The sequence below is a fragment of the Chelonoidis abingdonii genome, chromosome 4, assembly GCF_003597395.2.
Source record: "Chelonoidis abingdonii isolate Lonesome George chromosome 4, CheloAbing_2.0, whole genome shotgun sequence".
Taxonomy (NCBI): Eukaryota; Metazoa; Chordata; order Testudines; family Testudinidae; genus Chelonoidis; species Chelonoidis abingdonii.
The window spans coordinates 25960353-25986796 of NC_133772.1; the positions used below are offsets into that span (position 1 = coordinate 25960353).

At 51.7% G+C, this 26444-nt stretch overlaps 1 protein-coding gene across 1 annotated transcript in view; it reads left to right on the top strand.

Moving 5' to 3' along the window:
- Nucleotides 1-26444, top strand: part of ELAPOR1 (endosome-lysosome associated apoptosis and autophagy regulator 1) — an 82114-nt gene that overhangs the window by 33783 nt on the left and 21887 nt on the right. Inside the window, exons 4-15 of the mRNA XM_032799655.2 lie at nt 1183-1330; nt 2702-2782; nt 3368-3473; nt 3562-3711; nt 5965-6053; nt 8291-8468; nt 9244-9372; nt 10816-10906; nt 11857-11962; nt 13414-13551; nt 13993-14247; nt 15977-16150. Of these exons, the coding sequence (XP_032655546.1) occupies nt 1183-1330; nt 2702-2782; nt 3368-3473; nt 3562-3711; nt 5965-6053; nt 8291-8468; nt 9244-9372; nt 10816-10906; nt 11857-11962; nt 13414-13551; nt 13993-14247; nt 15977-16150 (1645 nt within the window). The remainder of the gene's footprint in view (nt 1-1182; nt 1331-2701; nt 2783-3367; nt 3474-3561; nt 3712-5964; nt 6054-8290; nt 8469-9243; nt 9373-10815; nt 10907-11856; nt 11963-13413; nt 13552-13992; nt 14248-15976; nt 16151-26444) is intronic.

Genomic DNA, 26444 nt, shown 5'->3' on the forward strand with positions numbered 1-26444 from the left:
CTAGATCAGAAACAGTGTCTGTATTGTAAGGCACCTGTCACTGCAACCAGCCCTAGTAGCTAATTGTCATTTGTTAGCGTGAATGTGATAGCCTCTGGCCTCCGAAAGGCTGCCCAGGGCTTTACCGGTGACAAGGGATGGACAGATGCACAGGTATTGGTTCTCCTATGACTGAACCTCTGGGGTGGTACATGGCAGCTGTTCAATAGCCCACAGGACCTACCCAGCTGTTTTGGAGGTGAAGGAGAGCACTGCTGCTAACTGCAACTGCTGGAGGAAACTATGGCCTTGTCTATCTTCAGTTGCATTACTGCTAATTTAAGCCAGGCTTGCTTTAATTTAGCTTAATTTGGCAAACAATTGACTTAAACCTGGTTTAAATCTAATTAAGAGCATCCACGGAAGCAGTTCAGTAACATGCGATTAGTTAAACCAGGGCAACTCTGAATGTAAACAAGTTTTAGATCTCCTCCCTGCGGCTGAGTTTGCACCACTCACTGCTCCCGGATGTCGTGTGCAGTCTGCCGTCCTGCACAGCTTTCTTTCCCTCCTGTCCTTTGATCGCTTCCCATGCCGAGAAGGCTCAGATGCTTCAATCGGAAACAGGCTTTTCATGAGTCACTCTCCCTGGAAGACTGCGACATGGCACTAGCGAGAGCGTTTATGCAACTTGCAAATGTAACCTACTTCTAGCATCACTTTAATTATTCATCCCACTTCCGGGCGCACTCAGAGCAGATGCAGCTCTGCAGAGCCTCGTCCCCTTTCTTCCCAATAGGGCCAGATCAGTCTGTTCGGCTCAGAGCAATGACCAGCGGTGGGGCAGGAAGGAAGGTCACCGAGGATGCTGCTTTCCTGCCATGTCACACGCTAGCGAAGGAGATGCGCTAAGGGAAGGCGCGGTGGGGCTCCAGGCACTGCTGCGTGATCACCGTGCTCAGGGTGGGGTCTTTCTAGTCAGCTGTGCCATTCTGAGCACATCTGCAAATCCCTGGTGATGCCAGTGACTGCACTGACCTGGCTGAGAGCACCGGGGCAGGCTGGGAGTGTCTCACCCCTAGGCCTTGTCGCTCCCACCCGTGAGCGATGCTGTTCCTCACTTTGTGCTTGTAGTTCTCCGTTCCCTGAGCAGCGTCTGGCCTCAGTGCTCTGCTCACTGCTGTGCTGTTCTCACTGTTCCAGCTCAACCTGGCTGGCCCTGGGAGACTATGTTGCCTCCAACACAGATGAGTGCACAGCCACCCTGATGTACGCTGTCAACCTGAAGCAGTCTGGCACCGTCTCCTTCGAGTACATCTACCCGGACAGCAGCATCGTCTTTGAGTTTTTTGTACGTCTCCTCGGGTTGCTGCTCCTCGTTGGAGTTCTCTGGGACACGTGCCCATTTGAGAGTATCCAAGGGCTGGTCTGATGTACACCCTGGGAGGGTCAGGAGGGACTGAACCTGGGACCTAAACACATGAACCTCTGCTGCAGGGGTGGGCAAACTAAGCCGGCCCATGAGCCACACCACGCAGCTCCCAGAAGCCATGGCGTGGCCCTGCTCCAGCTCCTACGCGCTCCAATGGGAGCTGCAGGGGCGGTGCCTGCAGACAGGCCAGCGTGCAGAGCTACCTGGCTGCACCTCCACATAGGGGCTGGAGAAGGGGACATGCCACCGCGTCTGGGAGCCGCTTGAGGTAAGCGCCACTCGGAGCCTGCACCTCTTGAGTCTCTCCCAACACCCTGCGCCAGTCCTGAACCTCCTCGCCCTCCAAACACCTCAATCTTTAGCCCAGAGCACTCTCCTGTACCCCAAACCTTTCATTCCCGGCCCCACTTCAGAGCCCGCACCCCCAGCTACAACCTGCACCCCTTCCTGACCCCTGCCCCAGCCTTGATCCTCTTCCCACCCTCCAAACCCCTTGGTCCCAGCCCAGAGCACCTTCCTGCACCCCAAACTCCTCATTCCTAGCCCCACCCTAGAGCTCGCACCCCCAACCAGAGCCCTCACACCCCTCGCCCATGTCCCAACCCCAATTTTGTGAGCATTCACAGCCTGCCATACAATTTCTAGTCCCCGATGTGGCCCTCGGGCCAAAATGTTTGCCCACCCTTGCTCTACTGCCTGAGCTACCCAACCCAGCTGTGTTAGCCATGGCTGGGGCAGGCTCCTGACCTCTCACGTGGCTCAGATGCCACTAGCGGGGGACAGTCCATTTACTGTCGCAGCCCCAAGAGGAAACATGCATTGAGGGGTCCCTGCCCATCCCTCTGGCTCGGCAGGAGGTGGTTCAAGGTTGCCCGCAGGATTCTCTTGGTGCCCAGCTCCAAGGAGCTACTGGGAGTGCCACTTGCTTGCACTGTCCAGGAAGGCAGGATGGCCAAAGTGTGGCTGGCTGAGTTAATAAGCAAACACTCCAGGTCCTAGCATGCAGTGCTCCATCTCAAGCGGCTGGGTGGAGCACTGCATGCTGGGACATGTAGTCCCTGTGGGTGGTCCCTACAGTTGATATCTGTCCGTGTGATGCTCTACGGCTTGTGCACATTTCCCATCTCACAGAGCCCAGTTTGAGAGCTTTGCCCTGTGGCAGGGGGCTGGGAAGGCAGTGGAAGGGTGCTTTCCCAGTGGGGTGAGAAACTGCACGAAGAACCCAGCAGAGTGCCTCTGAGAACTGACCTGCCGAAACTGCATCCTCAGCCCGAGTTCCATGTGTCCTAGGTTCAGAATGATCAGTGCCAGCCGACTGTGGAGGAGTCCCGGTGGATGAGAACTACGGAGAAGGGATGGGAGACCCACAACGTAAGTAGGAGCCAACTGCAAGATCTTCCATCTCCCCAGCACAGTGTGGTGCAGCTGGGGGCATGGCTGGCAGGCTGCGGAGACCCACACCTGCACTCACAGCCAGTGAGCTAACCCTGTGTCCTGGGGCTGCTGGAGGAGCAGCAAAGGTCCCTCCTCCCCATCCCTGGGGGTGATCAGTTAAAATCCAACCAATAGCTGCTGGGGTCACACACTCAGCGTCCCAGAGTGACTGGTCACATTAGAAAATCGTGGCCACAGGGGATATCCCCAGTGTCCCAGCCAGCACTCCCTCCATCAGCACAGCTGGTTCGAAGGCCCAGGATAACAGATGATCTGTTGCTGAGTGCAGGCCTGCTAGACTCTGATTCTGTCCCTGTCCATGCTGCTGTAAGTTGGGGGTGTCTGCGCTTGGTGGAGCTGCACTGGTCTGAAGCCAAGAGGATCAGAGCTGAGTCTCTGCTCTGACCACTGGGTATCACCCCATCTCTGTGTCAGCCAGCGCCTCTTGGGACCCTGCAAAGCAGCATCTCATTTCCTGCCAGGATTTGACCTACCCCCAGGGGATTCTGTTTAATCTCATAGGTGGAACTTAGTCGCGGTAATAACGTGCTGTACTGGAGAACTACTGCCTTCTCCGTGTGGTCCAAGGTCCCCAAGCCCGTGCTGGTGCGGAACATTGGCATCACAGGTACGTGCTCGCCTGCTGCACGATCGCACCGGCCACTCCCAGACGGCGACAGTCCGAGCTGAATTTGTGTCCTTCCCTCCTGCCCTAGGGGTGGCCTACACTTCGGAATGCTTCCCTTGCAAAGCGGGCACCTACGCTCCCACCTCGGGATCTTCCTTCTGCCAGCTGTGCCCAGCCAACTCTTACTCCAGCAAGGGCGCTACCTCCTGCCAGCGGTGTGAGCCAGACACCTACTCAGGTAACAGGCTGTGTTTTCCCAGGCCTGCAGCCCGACACGCAGCTGCTGCATTAGGCACCCCAGGACCTTCTGATGTGACCTGGCCTAGTTGTGCTGGTTTCACTCCATACAAACCCACCCCAAGCAGCAGGGGCTACCAGTGCAGCGCAGCTTGTGGGGCCCGGAGTTCAGGGAGAGGAATACGGCTCGCTGGGAGGGTCTGGCACAGGCCCGGCATTGCCATCGGTGTATCCCGGACTGTCTTCGTCACTTCCTGTTCCCTGCCCACCTGTGGGATCTCCTGGCTGCATCTGCCTCGCCCCCAGCAGTGCCCACCAGGAGGCAGACCTAGACCTTGGACTCAACCCTGGGCATTGCCATCCCCACCCCCTTACTGCTGTTGAAACTAAGGGTGAAGGTGGCTGCTTTGGTTTTCCTGCTTGTTCCCATGCCAGTGTCCCCAGACGTGACCACAGAGCCCTGCACAGAGAGATGGGACTGAACCTCTGTTGCCCTTCTCCCAAACTATGGGGCAAGGGTGAGATAAAAGGGGCCCAGGTCAAAACCAGAGGTGGGGGCAGGTCTGGTTTTACAAAAGAAAACTCTGCTCAGATGTTTAAAATTCCCCTAGCCTCCTTCTGTTTGCTTGGAACCAGTTTGTCTCTGCTGCCCTGGAGCCAGCAGGAGAGCCCCAGAGATTCCAGTTTTTCAGGCCTGATATAAAGGGGAGCGATTTTGTTACAACATTCCTGCAGTGGAATGGTGCATTTACCAGAAACTTCCGACTCTGGAGAATGTGGCGCAGCAGGTCATTGGAAGGCCAGCTGACTTCTCTGAGGTGTCCCATCGAAATGAAAGCAGACCCAGAAAAGCCCCACCTTCGGGAACCTGTCACCTATCCCCAGTTGGGGAAACTGAGGCACAGAAAAGGGACGTGACCTGTCCAAGGTCATGCAGCAGTTCAGTGGCAGAGCCCAGAATAGAACCCCGGTGTCCTTGTTCACTGCTCTGTCCGCTAGGCTGTGGGCTGGCCAGTGGGTGAACCAGTTGCTGGCTCTGTTTCAGACGTCTCATTTTACAGTACCCAGCAGCTCCCTCCTGCGTCGACTCGGGTCTGTTACCCACTGGATTTACCCTGCCCAGCTGCTGGCCGTTGTTGTGTGAGGCTCTGCCAGGAAGCCCGTGCTCACTTTCACACTGCACAAATATTTGAAGAGGGAAGCACATGCTAGTTTCCACCCTAGATGTCTCCCCATGATTGCTACAGGCTTTGCTGAGCCATTTGACTCTGGGCAGGGCATGGGCTGCCCCATGTTGACACCCCATGCCCCCAGTCAGCTCACTGAGTGCCTAGCGTAAAAGCCTGAAGCCCGTCTGGCAAACCTCCTACTGGCTTCTGGGAGTGGGGCAGGGCAAGGCAGCAGGATGGGCCATAAGGTGTTGATGGTCCCAGCGAACCCCGTCATGTGCTGCTGGCTAGTGTGAGAAATGGGCCACGGCACACACAGCGGGAGCTAATCAGAGCTGGAATACCCAAAGCAGATTGATTGCCAGCCGCCCGCTTTCTGGGAATGGTGCAGAGTGATGGAGCTGGCAGGAGCAGTGATGAGGATCCGTGCCCTGCAGCAATGTATTGGACCGGCTGGGCTGGCCTGTAGGGAGGTGGGGCCAACACATCCCTAAGGGCTAAATTATGACTCGCTCTGACTGTGGTTAATTCACCTGACACCTCCAGAGCGGAGACTGAAAGGAGCTGTCAGTGATGGAGCAAAGTCCAGCGAGGATGGTGCAGTGGTTAGAGTGTTGGCCTGGGACAGAGCTGGGTTCGGTTCCCACCCTGCCACAGACCCCTGTGTGGCCTTGGGAAAGTCACTTACTTCCCCCCCATCTGATGGGGATAGCGGACCTGCCCTGCCTCACTGCGAGTGTGAGGAGAAACACATTAAAGGCTACTCCAGCAATAGGAGCTGGAAGACACCTGAGGTAGATAAACATACAGCACATAGTCAGTGCATTGTGCTGGTGACTCTTGGGGGGAATACGCACCATTAGACCCCGGATGGGTTAATCAGCAAGCAGTAGCTAGTCTGTGCACCATGGACAAGCCCCACATCACATGAGGGACCCTGGACACGCTAACGGGAGGGTGTGAAAGCTGAGGAAGAGCCAGAATCGTTTTCTTGCTGCACATGCTACTTGTGCTTCTGGGACTGAGTGGGCTGCGCTGCTCTCATTGCTTAGTTTTAACCACAATCTTTTTCTTTCTCAACAAAGACCAAGGCTCCAGCTCTTGCAAACCTCGTCCGCCCTGCACAGATAAGGATTATTTCTATACACACACGGCCTGTGACGCCAGTGGAGAGGTACGTGCCGGCCAGTCTGTGTTATTGTCACGAGTTTCTATTATTTAGCACAGCAGTAACACCATGCTCCTCTGTTCATGTTCAAAGCATTGACCAGCATTAACTACTGAAAGGACAGTTTACTTAAGTCATGCTCCTGTCTGTAAATCTTTACTTGCCTTTGTTACACCCAACCCTGTAAGAGCCTGCAGTGGGCGGAGAGCGCACCGTGTGTTTGCTTTGTGTCTGGCAGCGCTCTGTCTCGCACTGGTCTGACCATTTCCCTGCCCCGTCGGCGGAGAGCTGAGCAGCTTCCCCCGTTGGGTGTGTCTTTCACACCCACACCTGGGGAAAACAGGCCGACTCTATGGGATTAAACCCGCTGCTGGCCCGTTGGTGAGGGTTGTGTCTTTTTACATATGAAGAGTGCAGTGGGTCTGAACAGCTGTGGCACTAAGTGTAGGCAGCGTACAGGGCCTCGTGACGCACGCTGAATGGTTCGGGGGTCTCCTGGTGTGCAGAACACAGCGAGGGCCACTGGAAGGCTGACTAAGTACTTAAAGGGATACCACCCAATTCCTCTACACTGCCGTTAGGGTTTGGCTACTCCCAGCAGTTGTCCTGCTTTAAATATAGAGGCATAGCGAAAGTGAGACAGCCCATGGTGCGTCTGTCAGCGTAGGGGAGTGAGCTAGACTTGGGAAGGCACCTGTGTGAGTACTTGCATGCAGGCTAGAGCCCAGTATGATTGCGGTGAAGTGGTGCTGCTAGGAGTGGGACCCACTGGCACACCCTGCTCCTGAGTACAGCCGGCAGGAAGTGGAGTCTCGTCTCTTCGCTCATTTTCGTTTGTTCCCTGGAAATGCACATTTGCAATCAAGGGGCTGGTGTGGGGCTTGATAACAACACAAACCTGAGTGATTGCCAGGAACCCAGCCTCTTCTCCACATGTCTCCGCTTCAGCCAAACAGCCTTGTTGGTGAGGGAGCAGTTGTGACTCAGTTCTTCAGCCTGTTCTAGTGCTGAGCTGTCCTGACCCCTTTCCTCTGAATGCTCAGCCGCTGCCCAGTGCTCTTGGTCACTGCGGGGTCTGAGCAACTCCCAGTCTTGCCACATGTCTCCCCGCATGCCCCTGGGGGGCAGGGCAAAGCTGTTCTCCCACAGCTGGGCCTAGAGGGCCGAAGTGACCTGTCACTCAGGAGTCTCTGGCGGAGCTGGGTAATGATCCCATGTCTCTTGGGTGCTGGGCGGGTGCCCTTAGCACTGAGCCATCTCCCCAGGTTAGGGACTGGTCTAACATAGCACTTCTCACCTCATCCCCTTGGAAGCATTCGTGTTAAAAACGGCACTAGATCCTCAGCCCCAAGGGAGTCTGGTGTTCCCGGCAGCGTGGCGGGGACTGGAGGAGACAGACTGGAATATGCTGTGCTGTGGGGATCCTGGGCTGGCAGAATGGTGTGTAGAGGAGAGATATCAGCATAAGCTAGAGCAGCCAAAGGACTGCTCTGCTTTCCATTGCCCCACCAGCTCCCAGCAGCCCAGGATCAAGCTCCCTGGCTCTGTTTAAAGCCCTGCCCCTTTACATCCTGATGTACAGTCCTGGGGGTGGGAGCAGGGCTCTGGAAGTCTGCACTGGTGGCTTCTGGTCCCAGCTCTGCTCTGCCTTCCCATGTGGCCTTGGGAAAACCCTCAGCTGGGCGCAGTGCGATTCCCAGGCCCATGGTGAGGTTCGGTTAACAACTTTGCGTGAAGTTTGGAGATCCTCCAGTGAAAGGGGCATAGAACTGCAAAGCCTTGGCATGACAGCAGCTGACTCTGCTGCCTGCTAGCCTGTGCGGAGGTGGGGGGGCTTCTCTTCAGGATCAGGGTGGTTTCTGATTAAGAAGAAATCTCCACTCACCTCCCCAGGGAGTATGCTGGGCAGGGTGCAGAGTAGCAGTTGGGAGTGTGCACATGCTGACTCCCCATGGCTGCATCCCCACCCTGCCCACTCCCACGTGGGGCACATTCCCATCCAGGGATCTCCTCTGTCATCACCCACTGCAGGGCCAGCAGGGAGTCCCTGTGGGGCCTTACTCAGCCCAGCTATGATGGCTGTTGTTGCACACTGCTGGGGGTGGGTCCCATGTACAACAGCGCCTCCTTGTGGAGGTGATTCCTCTTCTGTCTCCCTAGCAAGCTCATACCAGCTGCCAAGTGCCCCTGCCAGGCCCAGGCTGGGCCAGGCCCACTCTCACCTGGTTTCTGTGCTCTTCCAGACACAGTTAATGTTTAAGTGGGCAGAACCAAAAACCTGCAGCGAAGATCTGCCTACAGCCATACATCTGCCCCCGTCAGAGGTGAAAACCAAGTGCCCGCCATGCAACCCTGGGTTCTTCAAAACCAACTCCAGCGCCTGTGAGCCCTGTCCATCCGGCTCGTACTCCAACGGCTCCGGTAATGCCACCCTGTCTGTGTTGGCTGAGTCCGGCAGGGCTGGAGCTCAGCTCTCCCAGCAAGGCACAGCCTGGGTTTGCTCCCCGTTAGCCATTCTCCGTGGGCCAGGGAGTCAGGGCAGGTTTGAGTTCTTGACCTGGGGTGAGTCACCAGCCCAGCCTTTCCCATGTTGCTAAATGGGAGAGTGGGCCTGGCTAGCTCCCTGCCCGGGCCCTGGGGTATGGAGAAGGGATCCCTGTGCTGAAAGGGGCAGAACCCCCGGCCGCCCCCTCAGCGTGTTGTCAGGCAAGAAGGAGCATTTGGCTCTCCTGCCTTGCACAGGGCAGAGAACCAGGGACACCTCCATCTCACTCATAGCTTGTGGTTGAGCCAGAGGCTGGATTTGAGAGACACACACCCCATCCCATCCTGGAGAATCCACCCCATCCCTTAACCATTCCACTGAGTAATTGCCCTCACTTAAAATCTGCCCCTTATCTCTGCCTGAGCTCTTCTAGCTTCAGCTTTCAGCCACTGGATCCTGTTCCTTGGACTCCCCCTCTGACCATCCTCCTCTGCTCGTTCCATGTGTGCGTACCACCATGTGTCCCCATGGATTGCACACACAGCTAAGGAGGCAGCATGCCTGGAAAACTGGCCCCTCCACAGACTGGGAGTGAGACCGCTGGGACTGCACCTCCCTGCTCCTGCTGCATGGAATCCCTGGCCAAAGCACAGCACTCTCCACTTGCTTCCAAAGCTGAGCCAGAGTAACATGGTTTCCCTCTGCTCCCAGGCTGTATCAGCTGCGCTGCTGGCACTGAGCCGGCGCTGGGCTTCGAGTACAAGTGGTGGAACACCCTGCCAGCTAACATGGAGACAACCGTCCTTAGCGGAATCAATTTTGAATATAAAGGGATGGCAGGTACCTGTGCAGGGGCGTTTACAAGCGTGCTTTCCACAGGGGGCTGGCCATGCTTCTCCTGACACAGGAGACGCTGCAGCTGTGGGGGCTCGGTTAGCTCTCAGGATGAAGATGGCCCTCGAGTGAGCAGCTCTGCACCTAGGTTTTTGTCCTGGTGGCACGGACGGCAGGTATAATAGGCCAGGGGAGGCTCTGCTGCTGCCGCCAGACCCCTGGTTGCGGGGTTTTGGGAGGAAGTTTTGTTTTATTATGCCCTATGCATGTTCCTGGGCAGCCAAGGAAATGGTACAGGTCTGTCGCGTCTTATGCTGGGGTAAAGCGAAAATCGCATATAGTCAAAATTACATTGAGTGTAATGGTTGGCGGAATCGCCCGCATTACAGGGGCAGTATTAAAATTGTTATTTTTGTCTTTTTGTTGTTGTTGTTTTTTGCTGACCACGTAAAGTGCATGTAAGATGCATGAAATAGTGCATGTTAAATGCATGTAAGATGCGACAGACCTGTATGTGCTATTCAGCTTCCTGAGTTCATCAGTAATCTCCCTGGAATCCAGAGAGAATACTGGTGAACCCAGGAAGCTGAATAGCAAATACGCTCAGCCATCCTGGAACCTGCATGGGGCATAGCAAAAGCTTCTTCTGGAGAAGACTCTGAGAGACGCTTTTTTCCGGGCAGCTTGGGGTCTGGGGAGGGGAGGCGTGGCTGCAGCTGACCCTGGAGTCTGGACTCCTCCGGGCAGGTGTGGGAGGCTCGGGGCCTCAGCCAGCTCGGGGCTCCTCTGGCCATGGGGGACCGAGGGGTTCTTGGGGCTCCATCGGGGTAGGGGAGCGTGTCTCAGGGCTCCGGCTTGGGGGGGGGGGGGAAGAGGGGACAGGCAGAAGGGGTGGAGCTGGGGCTAGCCTCCCCGAAGTGGGTCTCCACCCACTGCCCACGTGTGTTGGGTTATGTCCGGAAAGGGGTGCTTGTCCCTGCAATAGTTATCCTGATACCATCCCTCGCACGGTTCCCCCTGCCATCTGGCACTAGCTGTGCCACTACAGGATCCACACCAGAGGGTGGCACTGCTGGGTGCTGGCAGCGTAAAGCAGTGCATCAAACCCAAAGCAGCAGCCAGGCAGTGGAGGGTGACTCGCCCATGCTCTGCCAGTACCCGATGTGGCTCCCACTAAAGCCACTGGCTAAAACCCATCAGGGGGCACAAAGGTGCCGGCAGGGGGAGCCAATGAGAATTCTCCCATCGCCTTCCCCACCGGGGGCAACACTCTAGCCTTCTGCCCAGGAGGAAGTGACTGCACAAGGAACCAGATGGGGTGTGACGCCTTCCACCTTGATCTGCCCCATAAATGCCCTCTGTCCCTGTGGCTCTGTCCTGGTGGTGGTCGTGCCCTGGAAGTCCTGAGAGGCTGTGACTGGTTCTGACTCTTGGCCTCTGCTGTTCCAGGGTGGGAAGTGGCTGGTGACTACATATATACAGCAGCAGGTGCCTCCGACAACGATTTCATGATCCTGACAATGGTCGTTCCTGGCTTCAGGTGAGAGCTGGGGTGACTGCCTCTGACCTCGCTGCACCCAGGATTCCAGGCCCCAGAAAGCTGCAGGGGTCAGTGCTCCACAGGACAGATTTCAGCGGGTCACGGCCCTGCAGGCAGGTGATACACCTCAATGCACAGATGTGCTCAGTCAGAAGGGCTGCCCTCCCTCCCAGCACAGGAAGCTGGTGTTACTAATCATGCTCGCTCCAGCAGTGCCTGCTGGTTGGCCAGGATTAGGCCTTGTTGTGCCAGGTGCTGTACAGACAGACCCTAAGATCTCACAGTCTGACCAGACCAGACAGACCAGGGCAGGGACTGGAGAACTCGGCAACCGGGTTGGTGCCAGAACTTTGTGGGAGGTGGGTTTAGTTAGGAGGGGATAAATGACAGGGCGAGGGACGTGGAAGGAAAGCGGAGACAGGCAGCAGAGCTGGCGGGCGGGGGCAGGGGCAAGAGTGGAGTGAAGCTGAGGGAGGGGATTGACTGTTCCTGCCCATCAGCCTAGGGCAGGGAAAGCCCAGTCAGAGATGTAGGAAGGACCCTGCTTTGGCCATGGCTCCAACCCCCATCTGGCTGGCTCCTCCTGGCAGTTTTTCCCCAAGGCCACATGGTTAGGGGAGGGGTGGGCACCTCTGGGTCCTGGAGCCCCATAGGCGAGGTGTCTCCCCTGCACAGTATCTGGCCCAGGAGGGTGCTGGGGGGTGGGTAGGCCCATTTTTCCCCTCTCCATCCAGTAATCCCTGCTCTGGCTGATCCTACGGGCTTGGTCTCAGACACACATCCTGAGGCCTAGACTCCATCACTGGGGTAAATCTGGAGTGAAGCCACTGAGCAGAACCTGCCTCCCAATGCCGGTCACCCTGACCCGGCGGGTCAGCGCTGTACACTCAGGCGCTCTCTCAGCCCTTGCCGGTGCCTGACGCAGCCTGGGATCCACTCTGTGTTCGCAGGCCCCCGCAGGCCGTGCTGGAGGACGTCGAGAACAAAGAGGTGGCAAGAATCACCTTTGTCTTTGAGACCGTCTGCAGTGTGAACTGCGAGCTGTATTTCATGGTGGTAGGTTGGCTCAGCGGCTTCCTGCACTGTTTCCATTCCCACAAATCAATGCTCTCTCTGCTGCCTATGTGAGAGGCCTCCCCTGCCCCATCGCGCCCCCTGCGAAGTGCTGTGGGTTCTCTTGGGGGCAGATATGCAGCTTTCAGGTCTTTGAGTTGAGTCCAGGCTGATGAGCAGGGGCCAAAGGCCAGCTCAGGCTGCAGGCTGCCCAGCGGCTTCCTGGAGACACATTGGTGGGTCTCAGTTCAGCTGCTGGCGGGCAGAGATCCAGGTCACAGAAACCGCCAGTGCATCTGGCTCCTGCGCTGGCTGTCTCAGCAGAGAGGCCCAGGGCTGACCTGAAGAGTGAGCTCCCCTTTGACCCATGATTGATGGGTTGTGGGAAAAGCTTGCCCAGCTGCTGCCCATGTTGTGCCCGCTCTGGGTTAGGGGCCGTCTGTTTCCAGCGCTCTCACTCAAGCACTTCCCTGCAGCTCTGAATTCCCTTAACCCTGAAAAGTCCTGTCCCCAAAGGGGCTGGAAGAATGACCCTTGGAGAGGGGCATCTCCTAGTTCCAGCACCTTGCCCCACTGCGCACACCCCTCCACCCAGCAGACTATTCTCCTTGCCACCCTGGCATGCTGAGGCCTCCCTACCAGCTGCTGCAACCCACCATTCCTGTGTCTATGTCCTGCCCTCACTGCCATGTCCCCTGCTGCCCAGTGGTCTGCCAGCCAGCACCATCCATCTACATTGCCATGTGTGCCTGCTGAGCATCATCTCCCCTCCCGACCCAGTCCTAGGAGTGGCTGTCACGTCCTGGCAGAGAGGTTGGGTGAGATGAGCAGGGTCTGGGTATCAGGGACGAGGCTTCTAGCCAGCCACGTGCACAATGTGATCCCTTCCACAAGGGGAAAGGACAGGAGCTTCAGCTGTGGCTGTGGGGGGTTCTTCATCTCGAATGGATAAAAATGAGAGATGGTTGAACTACTATGTGCAAATGGTTCACGCTGGCCACATGATGTGCATCCCTCCTGTTCTCTGATTGGTCTCCTGAGGTGCCTGGCATCACTTCTGCCATGATTGGATGGCTGGAAGCTTTTCTAGAGCGAGCACTGACTCAGGAACATCTCGTGGACAATTCACAAGTCGTGGCTGGGTCAGTGCCCAGTGGGCATCCGACTGCACCACCCAAACGACCTGTGAGTCACAGCGCCTGAGTGACTCACTCTGAATTCCATCTGCAAAAGCTGGGCGCCCAAGTGGCTTTTGGAGCTGGAACCTGACAGCAGATGTCTCTGAGTTGCTTTGAAAGCTGCAGCCTGGCTGGGCTGTGACCCAGGAGGGTTTGCATCATGAGGGCAGGCAGCAGGAGGGAACTTGGGGCTCTGGGTAATAAAACCCTTCTGAGTAGAAGTGACTACTCCAGTGCCCGCTAACCAGACCCTTTTTTCTTCCCACCTCATGGCAGGGCGTGAACTCACGGACCAACACGCCCGTGGAGACCTGGAACGGCTCCAAAGAGAAACAGTCCTACACATACATCATCGAAAAGAATGCCACAATGAGCTTCACCTGGGCCTTCCAGCGGACAGCATATCACGAGGCGGTAAGAGGGCAGCAGCCCAGTCCCAAAGCTCCTTGCTCTCCTGTCCTGGAGACCATCTGTCCATGCTAGAAACTGGGATTTCCTTGCAATTAATTCCGGTTAGCAAGGTCCCTTCAGCAGAGGCTGGGCAGCTGGGGGCAGGCCTGGGGCTTGAGAGACCCAGCTTCAGTTCCTCCCTCTGTCCCAGTGAGACCTTGGGCAAGTCCCTTAGCATCTCTGCCTAGCTCCTGTCTGCGCAGTGGGGATGGTAGCTCCACCCTCCCTCCCAGGGTCACCACATCAGTGCTGCGAGGGGCTCAGACACTGCAGGCTGGGGGCCAGGCCCCAAGGTAGGGAGCTGGGAAATGTCCGTTCATGTCCCAGGACAATCCCTGCGTTCCCGGCGTGTCTTGGGGCAGCGCTGCTGGTGCTGGGGGTTCACGGCAGGCTCCTCTATTTCAGGGAAGAAAGTACACGAATGACGTCGCCAAGCTGTATTCGATCAATGTGACCAACGTGATGGATGGTGTGGCCTCTTACTGCCGGCTCTGCGCCCTGGAGTCCTCGGGCTCCTGCACCTCCTGTCCGCCTGGGAATTACATCGACCGAGCCTCTGGTGCCTGCCACCCATGTGCACCTAGCACTTACCTGAAAGCCCACCAGCCCTATGGCAGTCAGGCCTGCATCCCCTGTGGCCCCGGCGCAAAGAGCAACAAGGTGTTGTCCCCTCTTCCTCCCTCTTACCCATGGTGACGTGGGGCTGGTGCACCAGGTGCTGCACAAACATCCATGCTGAGTCAGCCCCGCCCTGAGCAGGCTGATCCTGCAGACTGGTGTGGGTGTGTGTGTGAGAGAGCAGCCTTGTACGTCCAGTGATGTCATGTGGGCAGATAGACTGGCTTGCCTGGATCCGAATGCAGGATCTGGGCCTGATCCCTGGCATAGGTGCTGACTCCATGGGTGTTCCGGGGCTGGAGCACCCATGGGGAAAAATTGGTGCATGCTCTGCAGCCATCAGCAGCCAAGCTCCCCGTCCCACCCCACAACTCGCCTGCACCTCCTCACTGAGCGCACCACATCCCCACTTTTCTTCCCAGCATTTGTCACTGTGAAACAGCTGTTTTGTGGCATAACAAGCTCCAAGAGGGAGGGGGGAGGAGCAGGAATGCAGCATGCTTGGGGAGGAGGCAGTGATTTGGGGAAGGAGTCCAACAGGGGCAGAGTTAGGGCGGGGACTTTACGGAAGGGGTTGGAATGGGGGCATGGCAGGGGTGGAGTCAGGCAGGGCTGGTGCTGGGGGGGATCGAGCACCCACTGGCACCAGAAGTTGGCGCCTATGGTCCTGGTAAGGGAGAGCTCCCCTATCTCTGTTCAAACTTGCAGTGACTGCACTTCCTGGCAGTGCATGTGTCACAGACCTCCCCAGCCACAGGGTGAGGTCCTTGAACTAGTGCAAGTCTCTTTCCTGCTGGGCTGATGGTTTTGTAAAGTGTGATCCTGAGTTTGAGTTCCGCTCTCCTGTGCAGAATCCAGGTTGCCACACAGCTGGCAGCCCACTCGTCAGTAGCGAACAGGCAGGGATGGGCCTGTAGTGAATGAAAAGGGGATTTTTTTCTGAGGCGGCCAGACATGTATGTTCCGTGGTACCAGAAGTGCTAAGGCAGTCTTCTGCCTGGGTCACCACGCAGGGTCTCCAAGGCCTGGCCTGCCCGTATCATTCCTGCTAACCATGCTCCAATTGTCCTGTACCTGGCCAGATTCTGCAGGGAGTTACACTGACAAATCCAGCAACTGTTGACTTCAAGACTTGTCCTAGGGTGGGACTGACGGAATCCCAGCAGAATGGGCCTCCCGAGATTTATTTCTTTAAAATCTTTTTTCTCTCCTCTCCGCCCCCAGTTTTTCACGCCTTGAGCTTAGATCCTGTAACACTGGAGAGGGGGTGGAATTCCGGGCTCAGAATGACACAAAGCAAGTGTGCACATCTCTACATAAAACTTCCATGCAGGTTCGGTGGCAATGACACTTGGGGCAACACGGACTGCGTGCCCGCAGAAGGGTGGCCCAATGCTGAGTGCGCTACCCCGGGCTGGGGACCTTCGGGTCAGTCCCCTGCTCTGCTTAGGCTCCCTGGATGACCTTGGTCTCTGTTCCTCAGTCTCTGAAATGGGATAATGGCCCTGCTCTGAGGGTGAATACAATGCAGATTCTGATCTGTCACATAACACAGTGACGGGGGCCAGTTAAGTACCTTAAACAGATGGATAAATTTACTTGAGAGGTCCCTGTAGAAATGCCCACATCCTTCCATGTGTCAGGGACGCTGCTGCCTTAAAACACAGCCCATCCAGAGGCCATTTTTTTAGAGTGCCCCTGAGCCAGCAGCAGCTGTTCAGCACACTCTGGAAGGGCTCGTACTGGCTGACTGGGACATTCCTCCCCCCAGATCCGTTCACTGTGCTACAACGACTGCCGCTTCTCGCTTGACAAGGACGGCAGGACCTTGGAGTACGACTTCTCAGCGCTGGCCAACAGCACGTCCTTCACAGGCGGGCCAAGCTTCACCTCCAAGGGGCTGAAATATTTCCATCACTTCAGCATCAGCCTGTGTGGGAACCATGTGAGTGCACGGGGGCGTTTTTGTATCCTCTGCTGACCCCCGCAGACTGGGGTGGCTGAGGCTGGGATTTCAGCCAATGCTGGTGCTAAACCTGGCTGCTTTTTTCTGCTTGATATATTGGCACCACCTTGCCAGAGATTGGAAGGTCCCCTCAGTTCAAAATGCTCCTTCGAGTTGTAAATCCACAGTCCAGAGAATTGGAGCAGGAAAGAGGCAAAATGGAGATGTCTTAGGGGTCTTTTATATCCTCTGCCATGTGCACAGAAACTTGCTGTCCCAAACAAAGCCCACAACCATGGTGGGTGGAAAGTTACTGGCCCAAGGTGGAGTCCAGGGGCACATGAGCATATCACATACCCTATGTCAGTGGTCCCCAACCTTTTTGGCTGGCGAGTGCCAGCCAAAGGACCACAGCAGCAGCAGAGCACCCGCAGAAATGCTGCGGCGGCGACGCCGCTCGATGATGCCACTTGCCGTTGACAAGCAACGTCATCGAGAGGCGTCCACTCCCGAATTTCAGGGGGGACGCCTCTTGATGACGTTGCTTGTCGATGGCAAGTGGCATCATCGAGAGGCGTCCCCACTGCGGCATTTCGGCAGGTGCTCTCCCGTGGGCCAGGACGCGGGCGCATTAAGATGCCCCTGTGGGCGCTATGGTGCCCATGGGCACCGCGTTGGGGACCACTGCCCTACATGGTTTGCTGAGTCACAGGACATGGCCATTGGCTCCTCACTGTCTGAGGCATCCCCAGGAAGAGAGATCTGGGCGGGATGGGTTTCTTCTATGGCCCATTGTGAGAGTGGACTGTCCTTAATGGGCCAGCAACACAAGCTGCCTAGCCCTGTGTAATGTTGCTGCCTTTGGTGGGACACAATTGAGAGTATCAGTTCATGACAAAATGCTTAGAGCAGGGCAGTCACAGCCCCAGGCTGGTGGTTTTCCACCTCTAAGGCAAACCAAACCAGCCAAACAGAGAGGACTTCGGTCTCATCCCACTGGTTAACCTTAAGTCATACAAGCAATTCCCTTAGACACTCCAGATTCCCAGTATCACCACCAGTGCCACTCGTTATAGGGACGAATGGTTATGAAAACCAATGGCCCAGTAAAAGAAAAAGTTCTCCCGATCCCACAAATCACGCTGTTGCTAATCCTTTAGAATCTAAACGTTTATTCATAAAAAGAAAGTAATATAGGTGAGAGCTGAAACTGGTTAAATGGAATCAATTAAATACAGTAATGACAAAGTTTTTTGGTTCAGGCTTGTAACAGTGATGGAATAAACTGCAGGCTCAAATCAAGTCTCTGGAGTACATCCCCAGCTGGGATAGATCATTCAGTCCTTTGTTCAGAGCTTCAGTTTGTAGCAAGGTTCCTCCAGAAGTAAGGAGCAGGATTGAAGACAAAATGGAGATGATGATGATACCTTTTATAATCCTTTTGCCATGTGGCTTGTGCTTTCTTTGTTCCAGCCACAAGCCACCCAGCACGTGACCTGGAAAAACCTTAGAGTTCTGTCCATAGGCATGTCTCTGCATGCCTTGCTGAGTCACAAGATGGATCTGTCTTCTCTCAGGCCTTGGCTACACTGGCGCTTTACAGCGCTGCAACTTTCTGGCTCAGGGATGTGAAAAAACCTGAGCGCAGCAAGTTACAGCGCTGTAAAACGCCCGTGTAAATAGTGCCCCAGTGCTGGGAGTGCAGGCCCCAACGCTGTAAGCTAATCCCCTCGGGGAGGTGGAGTACCTGCAGCGCTGGGAGAGCTCTCACGTGACCACACTCGCACTTCAAAGTGCTGCCGCGGGAGCGCTCCTGCAGCAGCGCTTTGGAGTTTCAAGTGTAGCCACGCCCTCAGTGGGTCAGTTGTATAGCTGATAATCTTTAATGGGCCATCAAGCAGGCTAGGCAGTGCTGATGCCAAATTGTCTGGGCTGTCACCCAGAAGCACAGCACTAGTTTGAAATACAGACAGTATAGAGCCAATACTTATAACTTTAAATACAAAAACGATACATGCATACAGATAGCATAATCATAACTAGCAAACCATAACCTTGTCTTAGACACCTTATTTGACCCCCTTTATACAAGATTTGGTGCCAGTTTATGACCTTGGTTGCAACAATGATCTATACGGTCACAGTTTATGTCAATAACGTTACACCCTGATGGAAATCTATCTGGGGAGTGTCACCCAGGAATACATGTTTAAGATACTAGTCCATGGTCAATATTCATAACTTAAAATACAAAGATGATACACAGATTTACAATGTATCCAGTATGATTATCCTGATTAACTGTTCCATTGACACCTTACATGAGCACTTCAGATAAAATTTGTTGCAATTGTATAATATTGGTAGCAGTACAGATACAAATGGTCATTTTCAGTCATACATCATCACACACACCAGTCATGATTTTATAGACCTAAGTGGAGCACAGGATCTGGTCCAAGAGGTGAATATATAGCTGGACCGCTTGGTAATAGTGACCATAATATAATTAAATTTAACATCCCTGTGGTGGGAAAACACCACAGCAGCCCAACACTGTAGCATTTAATTTCAGAAAGGAGAACTACACAAAGTTGAGGAGGTTAGTTAAACAGAAATTGAAGGGTATGGTTCCAAAAGTGAAATCCCTGCAAGCTGCATGGAAACTTCTTAAAGACACCATAATAGAGGCTCAACTTAAATGTACTCCCCAAATTAAAAAACATAGTAAGAGAACCAAAAAAATGCAACTGTGTCTAAACAACTAAGTTTAAGAAGCAGTGAGAGGCAAAAAGCATCCTTTAAAAAGTGGACGTTAAATCCTAGTGAGGAAAATAGAAAGGAGCATAAACTCTGGCAAATGAAGTGTAAAAATATGATTAGGAAGGCCAAAAAAAGATTTTGAACAACAGCTAGCCAAAGACTCAAAAAGTAATAGCAAAAAAATGTTTAAGTACAGTACAGCAGAAGCCGGGAGCCTGCTAAACAACCAGTGGGGCCACTGGATGATCAAGGTGCTAAAGGAGCACTCAAGGATGACATGGTCATTGCGAAGAAACTAAATGAATTCTTTGCATTGGTCTTCATGGCTGAGGATGTGAAGGAGATTCCCAAACCTGAGCCATTCTTTTTAGGTGACAGATCTGAGGAACTGTCCCAAATTGAGATGTCATTAGAGGAGGTTTGGAAGAAATTGATAAATTAAACAGCAATAAGTCACCAGGACCAACCAGATGGTTTTCACCCAAGAGTTCTGAAGGAACGCCAGTGTGAAATTGCAGGACTACTAACTGTAATCTGTAACCTATCATTTAAATCAGCTTCTGTACCAAATGACTGGAGGACAGCTAATGTGATGCCAGTTTTTAAAAAGGGCTCCAGAGGTGACCCTGGAAATTACAGACCAGTAAGGCTGACGTCAGTACCGGGCAAACTGGTTGAAACTATAGTAAAGAAACAGAATTGCAGAACATAGATGAACATAATTTGTTGAGGAAGAGTCAATATGTTCTTGTAAAGGGAAATCAATGCCTCACCAATCTACTAGAATTCTTTGGAGAGGTGTCAGAAGCTGTGGATAATGGGATCCAGTGGATATAGTGTACTTAAATTTTCAGAAAGCCTTTGACGAGTCCCTCACCAAAGGCTCTTAAGCAAGTCAGCTGTCATGGGTTGAATGGTAACTTGTTAAAAGATAGGAAAACAAATGACAGTTTTTCAGAATGGAAAGAGAAATAGTGGTGTCCCCAGAGGTCTGTACTGGGACAAACCTATTCAACATATTTAATAAATGATCTGGAAAAGGGATAAACAATGAGTGCAAAATTTGCAGATGATACAAAAGTACTCAATGTAGTTAAGTCCCAGGCAGACTGCAAAGAGCTACAGAAGGATCTCTCAAAACTGGGTGACGGGGCAACAAAATGGCAGATGAAATTCAGTGTTAATAAATGCAAAGGAACGCACATTAAAAAACATAATCCCAATTATACATATATAATAATGGGGTCTAAATTAGCTGTTACCACTCAGGAAAGACCTTAAGTGTCATTGTGGATAGTTCTTGAAAACATCCACTCAATGTGCAGCAGCAGTCAAAAGCGAACAGAATGCTGGGATCATTAAGAAAGGGATAGATAGACAAGAAAATATCATATTGCCTCTTATATATAAATCCATGGTACACCCACATCTTGAATACTACTTACAGATGTGGTCGCCCATCTCAAAAAAGATATATTGGAATTGGAAATGTTTCAGAAAAGGGCAACAAAATGATTAGGGATATGGAACAGCTGCCATATGAGGAGTTTAATAAGACTGAGACTTTTCAGCTTGGAAAAGAGACGACTAAGGGGGACACTATAGGTGTCTATAAAATCATGACTGTGTGGAGAAAGTACATAAGGAAGTGTTGTTTACTCCTCATAACACACGAACTAGGGGTCACCAAATGAAATGAAGCAGCAGCAGGTTAAAACAAAACAAAAGGAAATATTTCTTCACCCAACACACAGTCAACATGTGGAACTCCTGGCCAGTGGATGTTGTGAAGGCCAAGACTATAACAGGCTTCAAAAAAGAACTAGATAAATCCATGGAGAGTAGGTGGTGATGACTGTTCTGTTCATTCCCTCTGGAGCACCTGGCATGAGCCTCTGTCGGAAGACAGGATACTGGGCTAGATGGACCTTGAATCTGACCCCAGTACAGCCGTTCTGCGTTCTTAGACCTCTATCATTTTCCCTCCTTAGTCATCTGTTTTCCAAGCTGAAAAGTCCCAGTCTTTTAATCTTCATATGGAAGCCATTCCATATCCCTAATCATTTTTGTTGCCCTTCTCTGTATCTTTTCCAGTTCTAATATATCTTCTTTTGAGATGAGGTGACCAGAATTGTACACAGTATTCAAGGTGTGGGCGTAGTATGGATTTCTGTAGTGGTATTTTGATATTTATTGCCTTATTATCTATACCTTTTCTAATGGTGTGTTAGCTTTTTGTCTGCTGCTGCATATTGAGGGATGTTTTCAGAGAGCTATCTACAATGACTCCAAGTTCTCTTTCTTGAGTGGTAACAGTTAATTTACACCACATCATTTATATGTATAGTTGGGATTATGCTTTCCAATGTGCATTACTTCACTTTTTTCAGCATTGAATTTCATCTGCCATTTTGTTGCCCATTCACCCAGTTTTGTGACATCCCATTGTAATTCTTGCAGTCTGCTTTGGATTTAACTACTTGAATAGTTTTGTATCATCTGCAGATTTTGCCACCTCATTGTTTACTCCTTTTTCCAGATCATTTATAGATACATTGAACAGCACTGGTCCCAGTACAAATCCCTAGGGGACACTCTCTCCATTCTGAAAACTGACCATTTATTCCTATACTTGGTTTTCTAACTTTTAACCAGTTACTGATCCATGAGAGAACCTTCCCTCTCATCTCATGACTGTGTACTTTGATTAAGAGTCTTTGGCGAGGGACCTTGTACACTGTATCCACTGGATCCCCTGTCCACATGCTTGCTGACCCCTCAAAGAACTCTAATAGATTGGTGAGGCATGAGTTCTCTTTACAAAAGCCGTGTTGACTCTTCCTCATCATATGTGTTCATCCATCTGCCTGATAATTCTGTTTTTTTACTAAAACAACGAGTCCAGTGGAACTTTATGCCAAATAAATCTATTAGTCTTTAAGTTTTGTGGTAAAAATCCCACTTCTTCAGATGCATGGAGTGAAAATTACAGGTGCAGGCATATTATACTGACATACAAAAGAAGGGAGTTACCTCACAAGTGGAGAACCAGCATTGACATGGCCAATTCAATCAGCATGGATGTGGTCCACCCAAATAATTGATAAGGGAGGTGTCAATTCCTGGAGAAGGAAAGCTTCTTTTGTAGTGAGCCAGCCATTCCCAATCCCTATTCAAGCCCAAATTAATGGTGTTAAATTTGCAAATGAATTTTAGTTCTGCAGTTTCTCTTTGAAGTCTGTTTCTGAAGTTTTTCTAGAAGGATCGCTACTTTTAAATCTGTTATAGAATGTCCAGGGAGATTGAAGTGTTCTTCTGGCTTTTGTATGTTACCATTCCTGATGTCTGATTTTGTGTCCATTTACTCTTTTTTTATGTAGGGACTGTCCGGTTTGGCCAATGTACATGGCAGAGGGGCATTGCTGGCACATGATGGCATATATCACATTAGTAGATGTGCAGGTGAATGAGTCCCTGATGTGTGGCTCATGTGGTTGGGTCCTCTGATGGTGTCACTAGAGTAGATATGGGGACAGAGCAGGCAACAAGGTTTGTTACAGGGATTGGTTCCTGGGTTAGTGTTTCTGTGGTGTGGTATATAGTAGCTGATGTAGGTTGTAGGTGTAAGGATGGAATGGCTAGGCAGCAGTCCTGCAGAAAAGGACCTAGGGGTTACAATGGACGAAAAGCTGGATATGAGTTGACAGTGTGCCCTTGTTGCCAAGAAGACCAACAGCATTTGGGCTGTATAAGTAAGGGCATTGCCAGCAGATCATTCTCCCTCTATTTGACATTGGTGAGGCCTCATCTGGAGTACTGTGTCCAGTTTTGGGCCCCACACTACAAGAAGGATGTGGAAAAATTGGAAAGAGTCCAGTGAAGGGCAACAAAAATGATTAGGGGGCTGGAGGCAGATTGAATGAGGAGAGTGAGGGAACTGGGATTGTTTAGTCTGCAGAAGAGAAGAATGAGGGGGGATTTGATAGCTGCTTTCAACTGCCTGAAAGGGGTTCCAAGAGGATGGATCTAGACTGTTCTCATTGGTACCAGATGACAGAACAAGGAGTAATGGTCTCAAGTTGCAATGGGGGAGGTTTGTTTAGGTTGGATATTAGGAAAACTTTTTCACTAGGAGTAGTGAGCACTGGAATGGGTTACCTAGGGAGGTGGTGGAATCTCCTTCCTTAGAGGTTTTTAAGGTCAGGCTTGACAAAGCCCTGGCTGGGATGATTTAGTTGGGGATTGGTCCTGCTTTGAGCAGAGGGTTGGACTAGATGACCTCCTAAGGTCCCTTCCAACCCTAATATTCTATGATTCTATGTAGGTTGTAGATCTTTGATGATGTGCTGGAGAGGTTTTAGCTGGGGGCTGTATGTGATGACCAGTGGTGTGCTGTTTGTTTTCCTTGTTGGGCCTGTGCTGTAGCAGGTGACTTCTGTTTTTCACTGTAGCTTCAACCAATTTGCCTGCTACTGAAGTCAGGCTTACCAGCCTGTAATTGCCAGGATCACCCCTGGAGCCTTTTTTAAAAATTAGTGACACATTAACTATCCTACAGTCAAGTGGTTCAGCTGATTTAAGCGATAGGTTATATATCCCAATTAGTAGTTCTGCAATTTCATATTTGAGTTCTTTCAGAACTCTTAAATGAATACCAGCTGGTCCTGGTGTTTTACTACTGTACTTAACAAAATTTTTGCTGTTAGTCTTTTGCTAGATGCTCTTCAAATGCTTTTTTGGCCTGCCTAATTATACTAGACTCAGTAGGATTTGACTTCCAATTTTTAACGGACGTCTTTTTGCCTCTAAGCAATTTTTTTTTTCTTTTTTCTTTTTGCTTTGTTTAGCCTCAGTGGCATTTTTTTGGTCCTCTTACTACCATTTTTTTTATTTGGGGTATACATTTAATTTGAGCCTCTATTATGGTGTTTTTTAAAAGTTCCCATGTAGCTGCAGGCATTTCACTTTTGTGACCTATTCCTTTTAGTTTCCATTTAACTAACTTCCTCATTTTTGTGCAGTTCCTCTTTTTGAAGTTAAATGCTACTGTGGTGGGCTTGTTTGGCATTCCCACCCCCACTATAAGGATGTTAAATTTAATTATATTATGACCACTGTTACTGAGCGATTCAGGTGTATTCACCTCTTGGACCAGATACTGTGCTTCATTTAGGACTAAGGCTATGTCTACACTACAGAGTTAAGTCAACTTAAATTATGTCAATGATCACATCCACACAATGCTTCTTGTGTCAGCTGAGCGCATCCACAGTCATTGCTCTTGCATTGACAGGGAGAGCTTTGCATTGTAGGTAGCTATCACACTGTGCAACTCTGCACCCTTTGTCACCCTCTACTGCTGGGAGCTCTGGGAACAGATCACGGTGCATCGTGAGGATGTGCTCACTATCCCATAATGCAGTTCTTTCCATCCCATCATTCCGTGGCCTTTGTACTTTGTTTCGTGCTGGTTTTTCAGCAGCCTTTGTAAACTGTGCACCGACAATCTCTGCCTGACAGCATGGATCCTGAACTGCTGACCAGTCTGGTGATGAGTGTTATGAACACAACGTGGCTGGTCCTGCAGTACTTCATGAGCTGCGAAACAGAGAGTGAATTGGTGATGCCTGCCCTGCTGTCTGCCATGGAAACAAATAATTCAAGAGTGCTGCTTGCATTCACGGAACAGCTTGCCATGGTGGACCGCTGGTATTGGGCTCAGGAACCAATCACTGAGTGGTGGGATTGCATCATGATGCATGTATGAGATGACAAGCTGCAGAACTTTCAGATGTGCAAAACCACCTTCCCAGAACTGTGTGAAGAGCTTGCCTCAGCACTGCAGCGCAAGGACGCCAGAATGAGAGCTGCCCTCACTGTGGAAAAGCAAGTGGCGATTGCTGTGTGGAAGCTGCCCACTCCAGACTGTTACCGGTCAGTTGTGAATCAGTTTGGAGTTGGAAAGTCCACCATGGGGGTTGCGGTGATGCAAGTGTGCAGGGCTATTAATCGCCTCCTGCTAAGAAGGACTGTGACTTTGGGTAATGTGCAGGAAATAATTGATAGTTTCTAGGCAATGGGATTCTCTGACTGTGGCGGGGCGCAATGTTGGCTCCCGGCCATCTTGTGATGGAGTACATCAACCAAAAGGGCTACTTCTCCAGGGTCTTTCAGGTGCTGGAGGAATACTGGAGTTGTTTCACTGACATCAGTGCAGGGTGGTCCAGGAAGGTGCATGATGCTCCCATGCATTTTTTGGAACACTGGACTGTATAGAAAGCTGCATGTTGAGATTTTCTTTCCAGACCAGAAGATTCCAATGAGGGATGTAGAAATGCCATAGTGATCCTTGGAAACCCCACCTACCCCTTGCTCCTGTGACTCATGAAGCCTTACATTGGGAACCTAGACACCAGCTAGGAGCACTTCAACAACGGGTGCAGCAGATGCCGAATGACTGTTGAATGGGCCTTGGCCGATGAAATGCTCACTAGTGCTGTCTTTTTTGCCAGTTAGACCTCAGTGAGGAAAATATTCTGATGGTCATTGTGGCCTGCTACAATACAGCCCCCAGCTAAAATCTCTTCAGCACACCGCATAATATTTGTGAATCGAAGAGGGAAAATTTTCCCCAGGGTTGGGCTGCTGAGGCTGATAGGCTAGCTGCTGATTTTGAGCAGTCAGATACAAGGGCAGCAGCGGGAGACTATTTGAATCAGGGAGGCTTTGAAGGAGCATTTTGACAATGATTCCCAATAATGTGTCTGTACGTGATGCATTCGGCCAGGCATTGTTTGCGTGCTGCCATGAATTACCCCTGTAGAGTTTGCTTCTTGAGTATTAATTGCAAGGAGCAAATATTCTTACTGATAGCCTCTGTGTTTCAATGTTAGCACCCAGTGATGTATGTGTGTCACAAATAATGACTCATTTTATTTCAAAGACTTAAGTTTAATAACCAGATAAAACTCAAAATTTTAGTCAAACAGGATATGACAATGAGGAGCAGTCTCGTGGTTAGGGCTCTCCTAACTCCATCTTTCGTTGGGAAAGCAGTCCCTAGGCGTGGAGTGCATGGGATACTGTGAGGGACCGGGAACACACACAGAATGTGATGGGAGAGTTTGGGGAAGGCATGGACCGGAGTTCTGTAGTGGCTGGAGGGGGAGTTGGGCACTGGCTCAGATTGCAGGGTAATAGGGACTTCCATCATCTCTTTCATAGAATCATAGAATATCATCGTTGGAAGGGACCTCAGGAGGGTCATCTAGTCCAACCCCCTGCTCAAAGCAGGACCAATCCCCGACTAAATCATTCCAGCCAAGACTTCATCAAGCCGGGCCTTAAAAACCTCTAATGATGGAGATTCCACCACTTCCCTAGGGAACCCATTCCAGGGCTTCACCACCCTCCTAGTGAAAATTTTTTTCCTAATATCCAACCTAAACCTCCCCCGTTGCAACTTGAGACTATTACTCCTTGTTCTGTCATCTGCTACCACTGAGAACAGTCTACAACCATCCTCTTTGGA